Source organism: Desmodus rotundus, chromosome 2, assembly GCF_022682495.2.
Source record: "Desmodus rotundus isolate HL8 chromosome 2, HLdesRot8A.1, whole genome shotgun sequence".
Lineage (NCBI taxonomy): Eukaryota > Metazoa > Chordata > Mammalia > Chiroptera > Phyllostomidae > Desmodus > Desmodus rotundus.
This window is the reverse complement of record NC_071388.1, coordinates 103335161-103356718: the sequence shown is the minus strand read 5'-3', so window position 1 is coordinate 103356718 and position 21558 is coordinate 103335161. Positions and strand designations below refer to the sequence as shown.

General features: G+C 40.9%; 1 protein-coding gene and 1 pseudogene across 5 annotated transcripts in view; one reads left to right on the top strand and one right to left on the bottom strand.

Moving 5' to 3' along the window:
- Positions 1–21558, bottom strand: part of RUBCN (rubicon autophagy regulator) — a 58217-nt gene that overhangs the window by 22363 nt on the left and 14296 nt on the right. For 2 of the 5 annotated variants that reach the window (XM_024577985.3, XM_045185855.2), the window contains exons 2-8: positions 20118–20271; positions 8081–8164; positions 5502–5661; positions 4534–4640; positions 3517–3673; positions 2374–2907; positions 945–989 (exon numbers count right to left, since the gene is read on the bottom strand). In XM_024577985.3, the coding sequence (XP_024433753.2) occupies positions 945–989; positions 2374–2907; positions 3517–3673; positions 4534–4640; positions 5502–5661; positions 8081–8164; positions 20118–20271 (1241 nt within the window). The remainder of the gene's footprint in view (positions 1–944; positions 990–2373; positions 2908–3516; positions 3674–4533; positions 4641–5501; positions 5662–8080; positions 8165–20117; positions 20272–21558) is intronic. The other 3 variants (XM_024577981.3, XM_024577982.3, XM_045185857.2) reach the window with 2 other exon arrangements.
- On the top strand, positions 11885–12638 carry LOC112320521 (pre-mRNA-splicing factor SPF27 pseudogene; annotated as a pseudogene).

Here is a 21558-nt window from a genome sequence, read left to right as displayed (position 1 = left end):
CACCACACAAACTCCAACACCAGCACCCTAACCTTTACAATTTGTAAAGGCCACTTAGTCTTGCTCACTGAGCTCACTACCTCCTGATGCTGCCCACTCAATTGAACATCTCTAATTCTTAGACTTTTCTCATACTCACTTGAAATCTATCTTCTTAAAATTTCTCATCTCCTTAAGAACAATGCTCCTCTAAACAATGGTCTCACAGACTTATTCCTCTTTAACCTTCTCTTTCCCAAGTTAACATACCCAGTGATTTCACCCATTACCAGGAGAACATGGTTTTCAGCCCTCCCTCACCACTTTCTAGGGTTCTAGGGCACGTTCTAGGGTTAATATGTCTATGTGTTATGGCATATGACATTCAGTTTGAACACCACTGTGAAAACCAAAGAAACACACTAAGTCATTAGAAAAATCCTATGCAATGGCTGGAATGAGGGGTGGGGAGAACCTGACAGGGGAAGGAAGAAGGATAACAGAGAAAGGAAACAGGAGACTCTAGGAGAAGCAAAAACCATGCATCCACATCCAAGACCATAGACAGCAAAAGAAAAGACATTCTGGTGTTAATTCAAGGAAAATAAAGTAATGTGTTTAAGTTCTCAGTTTTAAGAAAAATTCTGCCACTGATTCATCACAATGCCTTAGATAAATGGCAGGCCTCAGTTTCATCTTTGGACAAACAGGACCGACAAGTCTTGACTTGGCTACCCAGAGCAGTTGTGAGAGTGAATGAAGCATTTGGAAGTCGTGGGCAGAAAACATATCATGTGACGTATCGGTGCCATTTTATAGACAGGTACAAGCAGCACAGCAGGACCAGACTAGCCAGACTTGATTTGACACCAGAATGAAAAGGAGGTTCTGAACTAAGCACACTGGTCACAGAGGAGCAGCAGGAGGAGGTGGCACACAGAAAGGAGGAGGACTGGCTCCCAAACCTGCAACAGGATCTTCAACTATAATGGTGATATTCCTGGGGCCTCCTGTATGCAGACAGACAGGTGCAGAGGAGAATCCAGATAGAGGAAAGGAGAACAGAGAAAGTGAAAAAGAGTGTCCTTTTATTTAGAGAAGGTGGGGATTTAACTCCCTAGGGGGAACCCTTGCGCTGAAGGAAGAATGACTCGTTCAAGAAGCTGTATGTGACCCACACTCCCTCAGACCCTTCTGCTTAGGTTTTCTCTGGCTCTCTTTTCCAAAGCAGGTTATCATGGTCTCTGGAATCCAGGAGGATTCCCAGGAGGACAGGGAAATATTACATGTCCGACGACCAGTGGCCTGGCATATGGCCTGCATCAGGAAATGTGAATTGAGGCTCTGACCTAAGCACTCTTCACATCTAAAAAAGCTCCTGGGCAGACAGATGGGCTTTGACCTGGAGTTTTGTTTTCCTAAAGAGTTCCAACAAGCCAAACCACACTCTTGACAGGAAAATAGAGACAAAGTTTGCCATCCATAAGTTTCAGATGAGGGCCTTAGCTCTCACCTTTTGATAAATTACAAAGAGAAATCAAGGGCAACTCTACTTGCTAAAGGAAATCCTTTTTTGTTTTTAACTTTTTATGTTTTATTTCTGGGGCTTTCCCACACAGAACTGACTTTAAGCACAAAGACCCATGTTATATCTGCTGTTATGGAGATTCTCTTACAAATGAAACCCAAGCAAAGCCTACCAGGCACGAACATTCCAGGAAAGATGAGGGCAGGAAGATGGCAAAAGCAATGAGACCCACCTTCCTTGTGCATATGGTACTCTCTGCTGCTAGCAGCCAGCGTTTGTGTGAGGGAGGTCTCTGTGGCCAAAGCCTCCTTACCTGACTGACTTTTCAGCCTGAATTAGGGATGCAGTCTGTCCCACCTACTTGTTTACTAGCTTACATCACCCTGCACTCACTATATCCCTAGTTTTAATAAGAAAACCTTAATATCACTTTGCCTGTCTCATATTCACAGTACATGCTGACCAAACCTCAGGAATCACGGGAAGGGGAGGAATTTAATGGAATTATTTTTAAGGCTTGTTAGTACTTCCCCTCTGTCTGAAAGATACATTTAAAACTCGAACTGTGACAAGTCACACTATGTATGCTCTGATGCTAAAGAACTAGTGAAAGAATCCAGGAAAGCATTTACTACTTAGCAGTGTATAAAGGAACAAACACAAATATTCTCAGAGATTTCTTGGTTATCTGTGTTACATTACAAACTTCTCTCTTTTGTTAGAAGCAGCATGCCATCATGTCATCCAAAATGTACCTTCTCTTTCTGCCATTTGCAGACCCTTAAAAGCAAACTCTCCTTCCCTTCTATCCTAAGAAAAATACAGGAGGCCACCATACTAACTTGGGGCCTGGTGGTTAACATTACCTGGGGCTCCTCTGGAGACGATGTTGGTATCCGAATGGGAGCGAATATGGCTCTTCTTTGTTCCACTGATGACAGTGAGTGTCTGGCCCTCTGAGAAGCTGGACCTGCGAAGGACACAGGACAGCTGGCTCTGCCCACCTCCCTTTTGGTCTACTAGGGAAGAAGCAGCAGAATCTGGGTTCTGGGAACTGCTGGAGGAGAACAAATTGGAGCTGCTGCTCTCTGTATGGCTGCTGTGACTCTGACAACTGGCGGTCCGGCCTCGAGAGTCCAGGTTGCCAATGGCCAAGTACTCCGGCCCCTCACTGACATCACTTGGGGAGTCATTCTGGCTGCTGACCCAGGATGATTCTATGGGGCTGGTCAGAGTGCTGGAGCTCATCTCATTTGGTGTTGAGGGGGAATCCCTGGCTAATGTAGAGACTGGAAGCAGAGGGGCTTGGACGGTTTGATCTTCTGCTGGGGAGACATGTCCCCTGTTTTCTTGAGATTTCCAGGAAGAGCCAGAGAGAGAGAAGGAAGTAGATCTTCTTTCTAGGATGTAAAAAGAAAAGGAAGGAAAAGCTGAGCTGGAAGCCTTTGGAATACATGAAGAGCTTCTCCACAACAAAGGATCAAACTCCCTATACATTACTGGGTGCTCAGAACACACGGTGTCACCTCAGAAAAGCTAAGTCATTTAAGGTGAGTAAAAAATTCCTTAGAAGCAGCTGAGCCAAGAAAATAAGCTCTTAAAACAGTGGCTTCGTGGCTTATTAGTATGCATTCCTCATCTGTAAAATGAGCAATAATAACAACCACCTCATAGGGCTGTTTTGAGGATCAATTGCTTACAACAGAGCCTGGTACATGGTAGGCATTCAATACATGTTAGCTATTATTATTGAAATGCCTTCTTGACAGTGCAGATTAGAAACCCAGGGGAATCTAAAAACACGCCTCTTTCCTCTGTTACATTAATGATTCTACTGAATTATCTTAGTCTAGTTGCTGTATAACTTTTTAAGAAGTACATTTTTAAGACATGAAGCTTGACAGACGGCACCAATCCAAGGCTCTATCTATACCCAGCCTGTGAGAACCCACCAAATCTTCTTTCCAGGTTGAGATTCATGTCATGATGACCCCTTCCTGCCCCCATACCTGGGCCATGGTTGGGTACAGATTGGTAGATGCTAGAGAAGGACCCAAAGTAGGAATGCTGAGCAAAGCTGGTTGGAGGGGTGCATGTGGAACCAGGCAGAGCTGTCAGGCTCTGGCTCTTTGTCACCAGCAGTGGGCTCTCATGCTTTCTGGCAAACTACAAAAAAACATGTGTCAGAGTCAAGGATAGAGGTCCTCAGAGGGGTACTAAGCACTACAGAAACACTAGTAGAAGCTGACCTTTGGCAGCAGGCTTGGACTGCTATGCAGATGGAGTCAGAAGTCAGACTAGGGTTCAAATCCAGGCTCTATCACTTATAAGCTATTTGGTCCAAAATTGGGGCAAGTGACTTATCTATTTTGTCCCTTAGTGGCCTCCTTATAAAATGAAGTTAACGGCAACCTCACAGAGTTGTCGGGATTAAATGAGATGATACATTAATTGTGCACAGCATCATGCCTGACACATCCAGAGTATTCAATAGGTAGTGATCCAGAATAAAAGTTTGAAAACCAGGAGATATAGGGAATGTAATTCCATTCTAGCTGCGGCACTGATATTAGTGATGGGGTAAGTGAATTGGGGAGTTAATAATAATAAACATCAAGCAACAAAATTTTCTTTATACTTCAAGGACAAAAATGACTCAGTATAGTACTAGGCCATGCTAGGTCTGACACTATAAATCCTACTCCTGATTCAAAATCATTCCTCTTCTCCCCAACCCTTTGCCAAACCTGCCCTTAAGTATGTGCTTACTCAAACAAAGAATTTTTAAAAGAATTTTAAAAAATAGGCACCTCCTTTCTCAAAAAGACCTAAGCTTAGACTTTTGCCTTCCATAGATGCTTAACAGTACCTCCCCTTCTTTTCCAAGTTTTGTTGCTTTTTTTTTGTTAATGAAAGCCTTTTAGTTCACAACTGCCTAAATGAAGAAGTATTTCTCTACAGAGGGTTACATTCCGGTGAGGTCTAGGAGGCCAGCACAGACATAGATAATTCTTTGCCCCTTTTACCATAGATGCATCAATCTGGGCCAGGAGGCGGGGATTGTTCTGTTCCACTGCTTCTAGGCATTGGAGCATGGCTGTGACGTGGGCATCACTTAGCAGGAAAGCAGTATCTGGGGAGAGAAAAGCTGCCACAGTGATGGAGCCCAATAGGGAGATCTTTGGCTTCCCTGTATGATCCTGGGAGAAGCTCAGGAAAGAAGAAAGGGAAAAGGTAAACATGACTTGAGGAGAATCATGCCACTGTGGAAAGAAGGGGAGCCAGTAACAAATAAAGTACAAGAGAGGCTAAGTGACATACAGTATAGCAGAGGGGCCAGGACAAGAGGCTTCAAAGTCAGAATGACCCAGATTCGAACCCTGGTTCTGGGTGGTTTTGGCCAAGTAACCTAACCTCCTTGAGCTCTACTTCCCTGATTGGAAAACAAGCATATTAATACCGAACTCTCAGGGCTATGTTAAGAGTACATGTATAGCCCCGGCTGGTGTGGCTCAGTGGACTCAGTGCTGGCCTGCAAACTGAAAGGTCGCTGGTTTGATTCCCAGTCAGGGCACATGCCTGGGTTGCAGGCCAGGTCTCCAGTTGGGGGCGTGCGAGAGGCAACTGATCCACATCTCTCTCACACATTGATGTCTCTCTCTTTCTTTCTCTCTCCCTTTCCCTCTCTCTAAAAGTAAACAAAATAAAATCTTTAAAAAAAAGTATATGTATAAAAAGTATGTAACAGTGTTGGAACATAGAAACTCTCAGTAAATAGCAATTTTTCTTATTGGTTTGTGTGTATGGGAGTAGGGGAAAAAGTTTGTGCATTACATAGGAAATGAGAGACGAGACTACGTGTTTCTGATTAGAATCTCTAGGGCATCAAGTAAAATCATGAGACCTTGGGTAAGAATGAGTCTATAAAGGAAGAGTAAAGTGGAAAACAATGAGGAAGTATATGCCACAATCCTGCTAAGTGACCTCTACCTACCTGTGTAGAATTTTCTGATATACTGTCTATCCCCAAGCAGAGGTCGGAGCTGAGCTGAGAGACAGTGGCACTGCAAGCTATGCTGCAGCCACAGCTCTGCAATGACACGCTCACTCACACCATCAGTGCTGCTCTGGCCATTCTCATGCAAGCTGATGAACTAGGAAGTAAAAAGGCGTAAGTCAAAACATGTATACTGGTAAAACACAGCAAGATTGAAGCCTAATGACCTGAGAACTAAATTGAGACAGGTTAAGAGGAGGCAATCAACCCTGAAACACCAATCCAAAAGAACCTATGCATCCCAATGTTCATAGCAGCACAATTTACAATAGTCAAGTACTGGAAGCAACCTAAGTGCCCATCAGCAAATGAGTGGATCCAAAAACGATGGTACATTTACACAATGGAATTCTACGCAGCAGAGAGAAAGAAGGAGCTTATACCCTTTGCAACAGCATGGATGGAACTGGAGAGCATTATGCTAAGTGAAATAAGCCAGGCGGTGAGGGACAAATACCATATGATCTCACCTTTAACTGGAACATAATCAACAAAAGAAAAAAGCACACAAAATATAACCAGAGACATTGAAATTAAGAACAATGTAACAATAGCCAGAGGGGAGTAGGGAGGGGATAGTGGGGAGAGGGGTCTATAGGAGCTACTATAAAGGACACAAGGACAAAATCAAGGTGGAGGGTAGAGGTGGGGGAGGGAGGTGGGACTGGCTGGGGTGGGGTGGAGGGATGGGGAGAAAATGCAGACAATTGTAACTGAATAAAAATAAAAATTAAAAAAAAAAGGAGGTAATCAGAGGTATTTTTCCTCCAGCTAGTGTTTACAGGTTACCGAGGAAGGAGAGGGAAGGAAGGGATTGATGGCTCTGCTGCTAGATTGGGCCATTGGAGATGGACTAAGCAGTTAAGACCTAATATGCTCTAGTTAAAGGTGACAGCATATGGTATTTGTCCCTCATCGCCTGGCTTATTTCACTTAGCATAATGCTGTCCAGTTCCATCCATGACATTGCAAAGGGTAAAAATAAATAAATAAATAAATAAATAAATAAATAAATAAAAAAGACCTAATATGCTGCTCTTAGAGCAGGGGTGTCAAACTAATTTTCACCGGGGGCCACATCAACCTCATGGTTGCCTTCAAAGGGCTGAATGCAATTTTAGGTCTGTATAAATGTAACTACTCCTTAACAGTTAAGCAAGAGCTTGGAGCTGCCACCAGGCAGAAACAAGGTGCAGGGTGGATAAAACAAGGTGGAGGGCCAGATTCAGCCTGTGGGCCTTGTGTTTGCCACCTGTGTCCTAGGGAAAACAAAGCTGCTACACCTATCCCATAGTGTTCTATCTCCAAAGAGGCATCTATTCTGGGGTGTTCAGAGGAAGAATAAACTTGACCTCTTGCCTTCTCTCCACAGAGTCCTCTACTTCAGATGGCCTTCATAACAGAACACAACAAAAACCTGGGGCGGGGGGTGGAAATCTAGGAAAAATATCCCCATCTAAATACCTCTTTTTGCCTCTAGCCACAGTATTCTCTATTTGGAACCTCCTTCTACTTGGCTGTTTCTGAAAGCAAGGTATAGTAGCGCATGATCAAAAAAATGTATGGATGACAATTTCAAGCTGCTTCTAAGAGTAAATAAGGCAATATACTTTATTAAAAAAATTAGTGGGAGGTTTGGTGGGAAAAATAAAATGAAGACAAAAAACCTAGATAAGAAAATTATTGGGCTCTAGGTTCTTCTTCACAAAAAAGGATAGTGTGAGACCTTGTTATTTGGTTCCCTGACCATTTAAAAACAAATTACTTTTCCGAACACCATCTCAAAAATGAATCTGGCAGTGGGTGGAGTAATACGTGAAATAAGACCGGCCATGAATCAATAAGTATTGAAGATGGGTGATGGCTATTTTGGAGTTCATTACACTAATTCTCTTTAATTTTGAATATACTGAATTTTTCCATAATAGAGTTAAATAAATAGATAAATAAATTTAGCAGTTATTGATCTGGAACTAGCTCTGGCGAAGACACCTAACCATCTTAAGCTCTGTTTCCCTGACTAGAAATCAGGACGACTATGATAGCTGAGAGGACAGGAGAATAGAGTGGCGTGATGGTAGCCAAAGCTGTGAGGAACATGCTTGGCTCTATTTGATAATGGCTTCCAGAAACCTCACATTTCTTTCTAATTGGTACATTCTTTTCTTCTTAAACAGTTATTAACATTTTAGTTCTACTTCCCCCAATCACTTCAGGAAATCTCTTGCCGTATGCCCTGCATTTTGAAAAGCTTCACTCTGGTCCCATATATACAGACCTTTTGAAAACAACAAAACTTTGTCACCCCTTCCCCAGAGGACAGAAAGTGACCTAGAGAAATGGATTTGCAAGGTTCATTTATAAAAGCAAATAATCCTCCCCTCCAAATCAGTCCTACAGGGATAATTTCCTCTCCTCAGTTAGTAAAAACTTGACACATACCATCCTTCCACCCGAGGAGACTATCCAAACAGAACATCAAACAACGAAGCCATGTGGTTACCTTCACTTCTTACCTTTTCCACATGAAAGGCAGAGTGGGGACTAAGCCAGCGGATATCCTTCACAAACTGCCAGTAATCAGTCTGGTGGCAACACAGCTGTTGTGGGAATACACATAGTAAACAAATCACTACCATTTTGGACCAAATCTAGTTCTAGTGTTGTGATTCAAAAAGAGAAAACAAGCATAACCTTTCTTTGCCTAAAACAAAAGTGATCAAAGAGTACATACATATACATGTTCACCTTTTTAAAGGGTAGCTGTTTAAAATTATTTTAATTGTTCTTTTGAACAAGTAATTCACACATATGCTATAGAAGGTTACAGAGTGAAAATCATCTGTTTTCTACCCCTATCTCTCCACCATTCAACGATAAGGAAAAAAATCTGATTTAAAAAATGGCCAAAGACCCTAAAATGCACCTCACCAAAGACGTACACATGACAAATACACCATATGAAAAGATACACCGTATCATATGTCATCAGGGATATACAAATTAAAACAATACAATACCACTATCTACCTATGAGAATGGCGAAAATCCAGAACAATGCCAACATCCAATACTGGCAAGGATTCAGAGCAAAAGGAATTCTTATACACTGCTGGTAGCAATGCAAAATGTTACAGCCACTCTGGAATACAGTTTGGTAGTTTCTTATAAAACTAAACATACTCTTACCATGTGGTCCAGCAATCACACTCCTTATTATTTACCCAAGGAGCTGAAAACTTATGTCCACATAAAAACCTACACATGGATGTTTATAGCAGATTTACTAATAATTACCAAAACCTGGAAGCAACAGAGATATCCCTGAGTAGGTAAATGGATAAATAAACTGTGGTACATCCAGACAATGGAATATTATTCAGCACGACAAAGAAATGAGTTATCATGCCATAAAAAGATATAAAGGAAATTTAAGTTCATATTACTAAATGAAGAATTCAATCTGAAAAGGCTACATACCTTATGATTCCAACCCACTACATGACATTCTAAAAAAGGCAAAACTATGGAGACAGTAAAAAGACAGTGGTTGCCAGGGTTTGGAGCAGTGGAAGGATGGAAAAATGAGTAGTGGAACAGGGTACAGCCAGGGGGTCCCCAAATATGGATTTGTAATGGGGTCCAGAACTCAGGGTGTCCAGGAAATATTAAAAAATATATATAGGATGTCCTCATCGCCACAAGTCTGAACTGGGGGATGGGACACATGGAGCAGGGCCATTGAGAGCTATTCTGCATAGCAAGTTTTGCAACTAACCTCAGGAATGGTCATTGAACATATCTATAACTTTTGACTGGTTTCATGGGTATGTTAAACAGCTATGGCCATGCTTTGAGCCAGGGAGATGGGAATGACTTCAATCCATGACATAACTGGGAGGCAACTCTCCCGGGTTACAGAGCCTGCCTAAGAGCTAAGAGATGATTGGCTCCATGCCACGGGGCCATGCCCACCCAGACTTACTATGGCAGCCTAGAAAAGCTAGACAAATATGGGAATGCTGGCAGGTGTAGCTGATTGTGGGAGGAGTTGGAAATGGGGCTACAGAGGAAGACTTGCACTGGGATTTAAACCCAGGAGCAGCAGCCATGCTAGGTTGGGGCCACACAGCTTTGGCGAGAAAGGTTAGGACCATACAGCTTTTGGCGAAAAAGGGAGAACCACTCGGCTTTGGGGTTCCCTTTGCCATGCAGCTTAGGAAGCCGGAAAGCAAGACGTAGCAGCAATGCAGAGCTCTCTCTTAGCAGTTCAGAAGAATGCAGGAGAGATGCTGAAGGAAGGAAAGGGTGAAAGAACTCTTGCTGGTGGGCCAGGAGAAGGTGCCACCCGGGTTTGGATTAACAGGAGATCGTGGCAGTGACACAGCTGGCTGCTGCTGGGAACCAAGGGAGGCCTGCCAGCTGAGCACAGATTACTGGGAAGAACCAGGGGCTACCTGAGCCACAGACTTCTATTTCTTTTCCTGAGATACGGTACCCCTGACTGGGCAAAGGCGGGGAGGAAGGACTGTGTGTGTTTGTGGGTGTTTTAAGGGACTTGGGGATCTTTATGAAGACATTAAGTCATTACTCTAAGTCTGTATAACTTTTGAATAATTCCTTACCGTTTCACCAATCTCTGACATTGAAAGCTGTAATTCTCTGGCAGTGGGCAAGGCAAACCTAGTACAGGGGGACCCTGGGATAAGGGGGGGTCCATTCAGCAACAGTATTTTGTCCCCCACCCCCATGGATCTGTTCGGTAACGGCAGGTGAAGCACAAGAGGATTTTCAGGGCGGTGAAACTATTCTGTGTGCTACCATAATGGTAGTTACATGTCATTAAAAGTTTGTATAAACCATAGGCTACATAAGACCGAAAGTGAACCCTAATGTAAACTATGGACTTTGGGGTGATAATGATGTATCAGTGTATGTTCATCAGTTTTAACAAATGTGCTACTCTGGTGGGGAATGGTGATAATGAGAGAGGTTATGCGTGAGTGAAGGCAGGAATTAATGGGAAATCTCTGTACCTTCTGCTCAATTTGGCTGAGAACCTAAAATTGCTCTAAAAAATAGTCTATTTAAAAAAAAATTTAGGCTCACTTAATAAACCACTTTTGGAAAAAATCAATAGAAAAGAAGCACATTATCAACAAATATTGTTGTGAAAATCGGCTAGTTAGAAGTAGATAAATTTAAGCATTCTCCACAAACTATACACCAAAATAAGCTCCAGCTGGATTGAAGACCTAAATATGAATGAGAAGAAGAAAGAAGGGAGGAAGGAGGAGGAGGAGGAAGACAGAGAGGATGGGGAGGAGAAGGAAGAAAGAGCGAGGAGGAGAAGGAAGAGAAGTAGGAGAGCCCTGACTGCTGTAGCTCAGTGGACTGAGTGCTGGCCTGGGAAAGAAAGGGTCACTGGTTCGATTCCCCCGTCAGGGCACATGGCTGGGTTGTGCCCTGACCAGATCCCTGTAGGGGGTGCTCGAGAGGCAACCACACATTGATGTTTCCCTCCCTTTCTTCTCCCTCCTTTCCCTCCTCTAAAAATAAGTAAATAAAATCTTTTAAAAAAAAGTCAAAAGACAAACTATGAAAAAATATTTTCAACTCACATTACAGACAAAGGACTAATTTTCTTTTTTTATTAAATTTATTGGGGTAACATCGGTTGATACATGATATAAGTTTCAAATGTATAAATCAGCATAATCATCTGTATATTGCACCATGTGTTTGCTACTAGTTTTCTTAATAAATGCAGAGCTCCTACAAATCCACAAGATAAGATTAAAAATCCGAGGAAAATGGGAAATGGGAAAAAATAGTAAAAGTTCACAGAAAAATAATTTGGTGACTCTTATAAACATCTTTAATGGTAAGAGAAATGTAACTTTTCACCTATTATTATTGACAATAGTTTAAAGCTTAGTAACACCCTCTATTGGCAATGGTATAAAGAATTAGATACTCTTACATGTTAGTGAGGGTGTAAACAGGCATAACTTCCTGGAGGGCAATTTAGCAACAGCTATCAAAATTCAAAAGCACAGCCCTGATCATTGTGGCTCAGTGGGTTGGGTGTCTCCCCACAAAGCAAAGGGTTGCTAGTTCAATTCCTGGTCAGGGCACATGCTTGAGTTGCCTGCCAGGCACATGCAAGAGAGGCAACTGATGGATGGTTCTCTCGCAGGTCAATGTTTCTCTCCCTGTCCTTCTCCCTCTCTACTCCTCTATCTAAACCTAAATAAATAAAATCTTTTAAAAAATATTGAAAAGCACATACTCTTGAGAAAACCGAGGCAAACCTATGAATGGCGGGCACAGATTTGGTGGTTAGAGAGGTTATAGTGGATGGTTGTTGTATTTTGACCAAGGTTATGAAGCGCCTGGTGTGCAGGAAGTGGCTGTAGCACTGGTGGAGAAGGAAACTTCACAGATACCAACCTTCCAAGAACTACCTGAGCCACCTGACAGCCCCAAATTATTCTGCTTTTGAAACGGACATAATGAGAAATGAATTTGAAAGACTAGCTGCTTGACAACCAATTTAATTGCTCAGTATAAAACAATATGAACTTCCAGCCCCTTCCTCAAGTCAGAAAAATGACATTACTTCATGGCAAGAATGTGTAAACATTTCTATGGACTAACCATAGCATCAGAAAGTTCCTACTGAGAATCTGGAACTAATGTCACAGCATGGATGCAATGCCTGGAAAGCATATAATGAAAATCTAGTTCACATAATTGAATATGCACAGAAAGAATTCCAGAAGTTAAGGAAACATATTCAAGATTTAAAATGGCAGTGAAAGAACATGCAACTCACAGTGGATCTAAATTAAGAGAAGTGAAGTCAAATTGCGTAGCCCTGGTCAGTAAGAATTTGTGAGACTGAACGGACTGTTGTGCAATTAGAAAATGAAGTCTTTCAAATACAGCAGCAATATGGAGAGGCCAACAAAGAAAACATCCAACAAGACTTCTGAAAAGATAAATTAATTTAGTGGGTAGAAAGGAAGGCAAGTTGGGTTCTCACAGATGATCAGGCACCTGGACTATGAAGGACAACAGCATCTTATGGAAATCATCAGTGGTAAGTGTTTAGAAACCATAGAGAGTAGACTGTTATTTCTAGTTGTACATTAGCAAAATAAAAAAATTCAACTTGGTGGTAAGAAAGAAAAGAAAAAAGAAAAGAAAAGATATACCCTTTAGCCTAAGGATTCTACTTCTCGGAATACAGTAAAGGGCAAAATGACCTACACACGAGGTTATTCACTGTAGCACTTTTACCAGCAGCAAATGACTGAATGCAATCTAAGTGTCCACTCCCAGGAGACTGGTTAAATGATGCATGATATATATATATAAAATGGCACATTACAAAATGACAGCTGTAAAAAAAGAATGAAGCTCTTTTGGTAATTATTTTAAATGAATTACAGGATATATCAAGTGAAAAAAACAAGGTGCAGAATAGATTATAGTGTGTTCTTATTTGTGTTAAAAATCAGAAGGTGTAGCAAAGAAAATTATTCATATTTGTTTTTATAAGCATAAAAATTCTCTGGACATTAACTGGTAAACAGTAGTGGGATCAGAAGGAAATGAGATATTTCACTGTGTATTGTTTTATACTTTTTTGTTTTTTTAACCATATAAATATATTGTACATTTAAAAATTAAATATTTTAAAGCAAGTTATGGAGTGATATATACAGTACAATGTTAATTTTTTTTTTTTTTACAATGTTAATATTTTAAAAAGCACATAAGGGCACAGAAAAAAATAAGAAAATCTACCAAAATATTAAAGAGTGATTGTTATTGCTATGGAAAGACTAAAAGATAACCCAGATGCAGGCTGTCAAGGAAAAATGAGATCCCTCTAAGAATATAATCATGATGTTATAGCTTTTCTAAGGCCCTGATTTTTTTAAAAAATAAATGATACACATTCCATAACACATCCTTATGAAAGCACACAAGAAATGACTGCATAAATCATTATACGCCTTCCCCTCTAGTGGGGCACAACACCCAGAATAGTTTCTGGATGACACAGCAGGCAGGCTTTTGAAAGCCTTCATCTTTAGGGAGGAAATGAAAGGGAAAAATAAGTCCTTGACACAGACTTCAATTTTTAGGTCTTTACAAGGCAGAACAGAGCAGTGTGAAATTACTATGAATCCTTTGCTTTTGATTCTTCACACTAAGGCCTATAGTTGCTGTGTGTGTGTATGACAGATCGGCCTGGTTTGCTCTGCTTTCACTATTAACACAACTGTTATATTGCAGGTGGTCACATACTTTAATATTTTTTATTGTGATAACTATGTGCCTTCACAGATATCAACACTTTTAACAATTATAACAAGATATGTTAATATTGTTTTGCATTTACCAAGCATCTTTCATTTGAAAATTTCATTGGCTTTACTATTTCATCATGACACATTTTCTCTTTCCGGCACAGATGGTAAAACTGTCTTGCAATATGGTTAAATGATTACTCTAAGATGACATTGTAAGACTAGTAATAGAACTAGAAGGCAGGGCCACTAATCTGGTAGCTATTTTAGTCATCAGTCTGGGAAACTTGTATTGAGTTTTTGTAAAACATGTAGGCATGATGCCCTAGTTTCCAACTTGGAAGACTGAATAGCTGGCAATGTCACAAATTCGTATTAAAAATATCGGAGAAAAAGCAATCTCATGCGCTAAAATAATTTTGTTTTGGGACATGTCGTGTTTGGTCTGTAGGATAGATAGCCAGCTAACGAATAGCTAGCTGACAGCTAGTCTTGTGGATCTGGAGTTCAGTCGAGATGTCTGAGCCTGGGGTTATTACTGTATGGACGATAAATGAAACAAGGCAGGTGGATAACATTATTTCAGGAAAATGAACAAAGTAAGAAGACATAAGGACATAGGACAGAACCCCACTAAAAACTAAAATCCAAGAGGAAGAGACTCCAGGGAAAGAAACTAAGAAGACGTGGTCACAGAGGTAAGAAAAGGTCTCCACGTCATACAATAATAATGCATGAAAGCCAAGGTCTGATGGTGATCAATAGTGAAGGACATAAAGCAGTGTTCAAAGGAGAAAGGTTCACTGGATTTGGTAACATGTCATTATTACTTAAACTTTAGCACCAGTGGTAAGGGAAGAAACCAGATTACAGTGGGTTAACTTAATCTGTTTTGAAATTCCAATGTTCATAATTGTTTATTTTTCATAAGAGTACATGTAACTTGAAACTTTAAAAGAAAAAGGAACAATTATGAATTACTTCCTACATGCCATGAACTTCAATGGGCAAATTTGTGTGCTTTTTCATTTAATCTTTCCTTCAAACAGTATGATATAAATAACATTATCCTCATTTTTACAGATGACAAAAGCAAGGCTCAAAAAGTAGTATAACCTGGCAGTTAAGACTGATAATTTGTTTTCTAAAGCTTTGTATGTATTATCTCATTTAATTCTTACAACAGTCCTATGAGATAGGTACCAGTGTTATCTCCTCATTTAACAAATGAGGAAACAGACACAGAGAGTTACATAACTTACCTAATACCACAGAGTGGTGAAGCTGAGATTAAAACATGAGCAGTCTGACTCAAAAGTCTGTAACTGTAACTACTATGTGATTTCCCCCACCTCCCAAGGACGTGAGCAATGAGTCTGGATTTAAATCCAGGTTATGTCTGATTCTAAATACTTGTGTTAGTCTGCTACACAATGTTGCCTCCAAATTCCTAGAATAGTGTCTTCATAATGATGACCATTAAGAACAATTCTTTAAAGGGTAAAAAATTTCCCCTATTTTCAAAACTCATTAAAAGAGAAGGCCTTACCTTTAGAATTTAATCTGAATAAAGAAAATCTAACCTAAGCCAAGTTTCTCACTAAATTCTAAAAATATCCAATAGGGACACTGGTTTAAAGATACTGCTTAAAGGTAATACACATATTTTTAGAAGGGGAGGTGGCACAGTAAATCCTATCAACTGCAAATACCTTAATATAAGTTCATTGATTATATCTTTTCCAATGTAACTGCTAATTAAGAATAAATTTTGATAAAAAAAGAAAGATAAACCTGGCTCAGGGAAAAGAGTTTCAGGAAAAAATACTAGGCTCTGACATGGAAAGAACATGAGCATTTAGGAACACATGATTATGAACATATTTGTGAGGTTTGATTTTTAAAAAATAGGATACCAGATCCAATGACTCACTTGACGATTTTATTCAGATCTAACCTTATTTAAAACACTGCAAATGGAGTAACTGCCAAAGGTAAAGCAAAAACCGTTAAATATTATTAGCTTCAACTCATTTTCTTTTTTCATTCTTTTTAAAAGTATATTGTATTGATTATGATATTATAGTTGTTCCAATTCTTTTCTCCCCTTTATCCCCCCTCCACCATGCACCTCCTACCCTCCAGCATTCCCTCCACCCACCTTAGTTCATGTCCATGGGTCATACATATAAGTTCTTTGGCTTCTCTATTTCCTATACTATTCTTAATCTCCTCCCCCTGTTTATTTTATGCCTACCAATTATGCTTCTTATTCCCTGTACCTTTCCCCTCCATTCTCCCCCACCCACTCCCCACTGATAACCCTCTATGTGATCTCCATTTCTATGATTTTGTTCTGTTCTAGTTGTTTGCTTAGTTTTTGTTTTTGTTTTTTAGGTTCAGTTGTTGATAGTTACGAGTTTGTTGTTATTTTACTGTTCATATTTTTGACCTTCCTTTTCTTAGATAAGTCCTTTTGACATTTTATATAATAAGGGCTTGGTAATGATGAACTCCTTGAACTTGACCTTATCTGGGAAGCACTTTATCTGCTCTTCCATTCTAAATGAAAGCTTTGCTGGATACAGTAATCTTGGATGTAGGTCCTTGCCTTTCATGGAATACTTCTTTCTAGCCCCTTCTTGCCGGTAAGGTCTCTTTTGAGAAATCAGCTGATAGTCTTATGGGAACTCCTTTGTAGATAACTATCTCCTTTTCTCTTACTGTTTTTAAGATTCTGTCCTTATCTTTAACCTTGGGTAACTTAATTATGATGTGTCTTGGTGTGTTCCTCCTTGGGTCCAATTTCATTGGGACTCTGGGCTTCCTGGACTTCTTGGAAGTCTATTTCCTTTACCAGATTGTGAAAGTTTTCGTTCCTTATTTGTTCAAATAAGTTTTCAATTTCTTGCTGTTGTTCTTCTCCTTCTGGGACCCCTATGATTTGGATGTTGGAACATTTAAAGTTGTCCCAGAGGTTCCTAGGCTTCTCCTCATTTATTTGCATTCTTATTTCCTCGTTCTGTTCCGGTTGGATGCTTATTTCTTCCTTTTGTTCCAAATGGTTGATTTGAGTCCCAGTTTCCTTCCCTTCACTAATGGTTCCTTGTATATTTTGTTTTATTTCACTTTTTATAGCCTTCATTTCTTCCTTCATTTTGTGACCAATCTCAATCACTTCTGTGAGCATCCTGATTACCAGTGTTTTGAACTCTGCACCAGATAGGTTGTCCATCTCCTGGTCACTTAGTTCTTTTTCTGTAGCTTTGATCTGTTCTTTCATTTGGGCCCTATTTCTTTGTCTTGGTGCTCCTGCTATGTTGTAAAAGGCAGAGCCTTAGGTATTCAGCAGGGCAGGGCGACCCTCTTTGCTGAGTTGTGGCGCTGTCTGTTGGGGAGCAGTTTGAGGGGGAAAAATGCCACTCAGCTCTAGCCCCATTTTCTTTTTTCTAGTTTCTTTTATTTTTTAAAATTTTTTGATATATTTATTGATTATGCTATTACAGTTGTCCCATTTGCCCCCCTTCACTCAACTCCATCCTGCCCACCCCCTCCCTCCCACATTCCCCCCCTGTAGTTCATGTCCATGGGTCATAATTATAAGTTCTTTGGCTTCTACATTTCCTACACTATTCTTACCCTACCCCTGTCTATTTTCCACCTATCATTTATGCTATTTATTCTCTGTACATTTCCCTCCACTCTCCCCCTCCCAGTCCCCTATTGATAACCCTCCATGTGATCTCCATTTCTGTGGTTCTGTTTCTGTTCTAGTTGTTTGCTTAGTTTTCTTTTGTTTTGGTTTTAGGTGTGGTTGTTAATAACTTAGTTTGCTGTCGTTTTTACTGTTCATATTTTTTATCTTCTTTTTCTTAGATAAGTCCCTTTAACATTTCATATAATAATGGCTTGGTGATGATGAACTCCTTTAACTTGACCTTATCTGAGAAGCACTTTATCTTCCCTTCCATTCTAAATGATAGCTTTGCTGGATACAGTAATCTTGGATGTAGGTCTTTGCCTTTCATGACTTCAAATACTTCTTGCCAGCCCCTTCTTGCCTGTAAGATCTCTTTTGAGAAATCAGCTGGCAGTCTTATGGGAACGAACCCCTTTGTAGGTAACTGTGTCCTTTTCTCTTGCTTCTTCTAAGGTTCCCTCCTTCTGTTTGATCTTGGCTAATGTAATGATGATGTGCCTTGGTGTGTTCCTCCTTGGGTCCAGCTTCTTTGGGACTCTCTGAGCTTCCTGAACTTCCTGGAAGTCTATTTCCTTTGCCAGATGAGGGAAGTTCTCCTTCATTATTTGTTCAAATAAGTTTTCAATTTTTTGTTCTTCCTCTTCTCCTTCTGGCACCCCTATAATTCGGATGTTGGAATGTTTCAAGATGTCCTGGAGGTTCCTAAGCCTCTCCTCATTTTTCCGAATTCTTGTTTCTTCTTTTCTGGTTGGATGTTTCTTTCTTCCTTCTGGTCCACACCATTGATTTGAGTCCGTTTCCTTCCCGTCACTATTGGTTCCCTGTACATTTTCCTTTGTTTCTCTTAGCATAGCCTTCATTTTTTCATCTAGTTTTCAACCAAATTCAACCAATTCTGTGAGCGTCTTAATAACCAGTGTTTTGAACTGTGCATCTGATAGGTTGGCTATCTCTTCCTCGCTTAGTTGTATTTTTTCTGGAGCTTTGAAGAGTTCTGTCATTTGGGCCTTTTTTTTTTTTTGTCTTGGTGCGTCTGTTACTTAAAGGGGCGGAGCCTTAGGTGTTCACCCAGGGCGGGGTAATGCTGGTCGCTGCGCTCTGACGCTGTACGAGGGGGAGGGGCCGAGAGGGAGCCATGGCGCCCGCTCCACTCTCCACCGGATTTCAGTCACTCCCTCCACTACCCACGATCAAATTAGGCCCCTCTGGTACTGGTTCCCGAGTGGGTGGGCTTGTGCACACTCTAGGCCCCTGTGGGTCTCTCCAACAAACTCTCCTGTGAGGCCGGGAGTCTCTCCTGCTGCCACCCAACCCCCACGGGCATTTTCAATCAGAGGTTTGAGGCTTTATTTCCCCCGCACTGGAGCCCCGGGTTACGCGTTCTGCTTTGCTCCCCGCCGTTTGTCCTGGTTTATCTGTGCACGAATGTGGGGCCGCGGGGTGCTACCTGCTGGTCTGCCTGCCCCGTTCTCCGCCACTCTGAGTCCAGCCCTCTCGGCCTATCTGCACGAATGTGGGGCCACAGGGCCTGCTAGTGGTCAGACTGCCTGCCCCTTTCATCCCACACTCCGCCAGTCTCGGTCCTGCCACAGCCACGCAAGTCCTCTCCACCCTGGTGCCCATCTCCGCCCCTCCTACCGGTCTGGATGTATGTTTCTTTTTTATCTACTTGGTGTCGGACTTCCTTGCCGTTGGATTTTCTGTCAGTTCTGATTGTGGGAGGAGGCGCAGTGTGTCTATCTATGCCGCCATCTTGGTTCTCCTCTAGCCCCATTTTCTAACCAACTCTCCTGTGAGACTGGGAATTTCTCCTGCCTTAGCAACTGCCACAGGATTCTACATCCGATGTTTTGAGTCTTTAGCCTCCCAGTCAGCCAGCCTCCGCCTTACCCTCATGGTCTGGCGCCTTGCCACAGGTCCTCTCTGCTCATCTGCCCTTCTCCACCCCTCCTACCATTTTGGATGAATGTTTCTTTAATTCCTTGGTTGTTAGAGTTCCACACAGTCCTATTTTCTGGCAGTTCTGCTTGTTTATTACTTTTAAATTGGTTGTTATCCTTCTTTTTGGTTTTGCGAGGAAGCAAAATGTTTCCACCTATACCTCCATCTTGGCAGGAACTCCCTCAATTTATTGTCAATACTCAAAGCTTATTACTGTTGGAGGATGTTAATGGAAAAACACTCAACATCAATAAAGTTTATATTTTAAAAAGTAAGCTATAACTACAACTACTATTCATAAGCATGAACCAGTTGTCTACAAAATAATGCTCATAGGATATTCTAAAAATAACAATATTCTGTCAGTGTTTCTCAGATGTGTCCTAGGATGATCATAAGAGGAAAATCCCAATGACTGATCATCACTGTCCTTATCCTCTTCCTTGTCGTCATCATCTTATGGTACAGTACTTCCTCCAAGGGCTCACAGACTAGTGGCCATCATCTTCTCCCTCTCAGCAACTTAATGCAACCGTTTCTTTCTAACAACTGTTTCACCCAATCTGGCAAAAAAGAAGGTCTACATACCTGGTCATGGATGAGCCCATGATAGAGGATGCTCTGCATGTCCCTGCAAAGCCGTTCCAGGCCACCATACTTGGACCAGACATTGGGGTTGTTGGCTGACACTAAACCCTCGACAGTAGTCTTCAAATTACCCAGCAACTGCCAGTGCTCCCTCCTGCAAGAGCATCAGTTATACCAATGGTTAGTTAACTTGTTGTACCTAACCCTCATGATGTCAAAGAAAGATTAAGGCAAGAATCCTTCTGCCCCACATCCTAACATTCTCTCCACTATTAGTTTTTTACTTGGTCATAAGACCCAATTCTGAGAGGATTGAAGCTATAAAGAACACCAAGATTTTTTTTTAAACCCTCTCATTTACATGGCATATTATGCTTTGCCAGATAATCTTGGTCTACTACTATTCAATCCGAACATAAGTAGTGAATAACCCTGGGTTTCTAGGAGTATGTCCCAGCAAGATCCTTTTCTGGACAACACACAAAGAAATGAGGACATTTGGTAAAAACCAGAAATCTTTGCCAAACAAAAAAGCCAAAAAACAACTTTTTATTCACTATATTTCTGGCACTAAATATACATACCTATACACAAATATTATGAATAAGAATATAAACTGTCCATGATTTTCCTGCCATGATTTTTAAGCTAAAATTGAGACAAAAATGTCTTAATTTTGGGACACGCCACCAAATCAGTCAACTATTCACTTATTCTCCTAGTGGAGAAGTTTACAAATTGCTGCCCTAGATGATCTTTAAGGTTTTTCTAAGTCTCCAGCATTTTCTCACAACAGCTTCCAGCCCAATAAAAACTCAAAACCAACTTCGACTGAATGAAAAAAAAAAAATGGATGCACTGAATCAAACTGGATAGGGAGGAGATGCAATGTCAAATTCCCCCTTTTGGGTCCCCAACTGTTATTCTGGACACTTTACCTTGCTCCTGAATTTCTTTTCAGAATACTACTCTTTCCTCTTTTCAAGAACAGCAATGAGAATGGTAATCATTTCTTCAAAGAACTTTCACCATAACTATTTTACATTATTTAAATTCCTATAGGTATGGGAGGGTCCTGAATTGGAATCTTTTCTATCTGTACTCAAAATTAACCTCCCTTAGACACTTTTGTACATTTCCTGAGCCAGTTTTAAAAAGTGGATGAGTACAGTAACGGCAGACAAAATAAAATGAATTGATCTAGGTCTGGTATAGGAATACCATCTAAAAAGAGAAATCTAGATGGATCTCACTCTGGTCTTCTACTCTGAAAGCCCTGACACCAAAAATTTATTAAAATTGGGAGACACTGGGCTTTCTGAACCTGATGCCATTAAATATTTCAGCCACCAGCCCTGGCTGGTGTGGCTCAGTTGATTGAGCACTGGCCTGTGAGCCAAAGGGTCACCGGCTCGATTTCTGGTCAGAGCACATGCCTGGG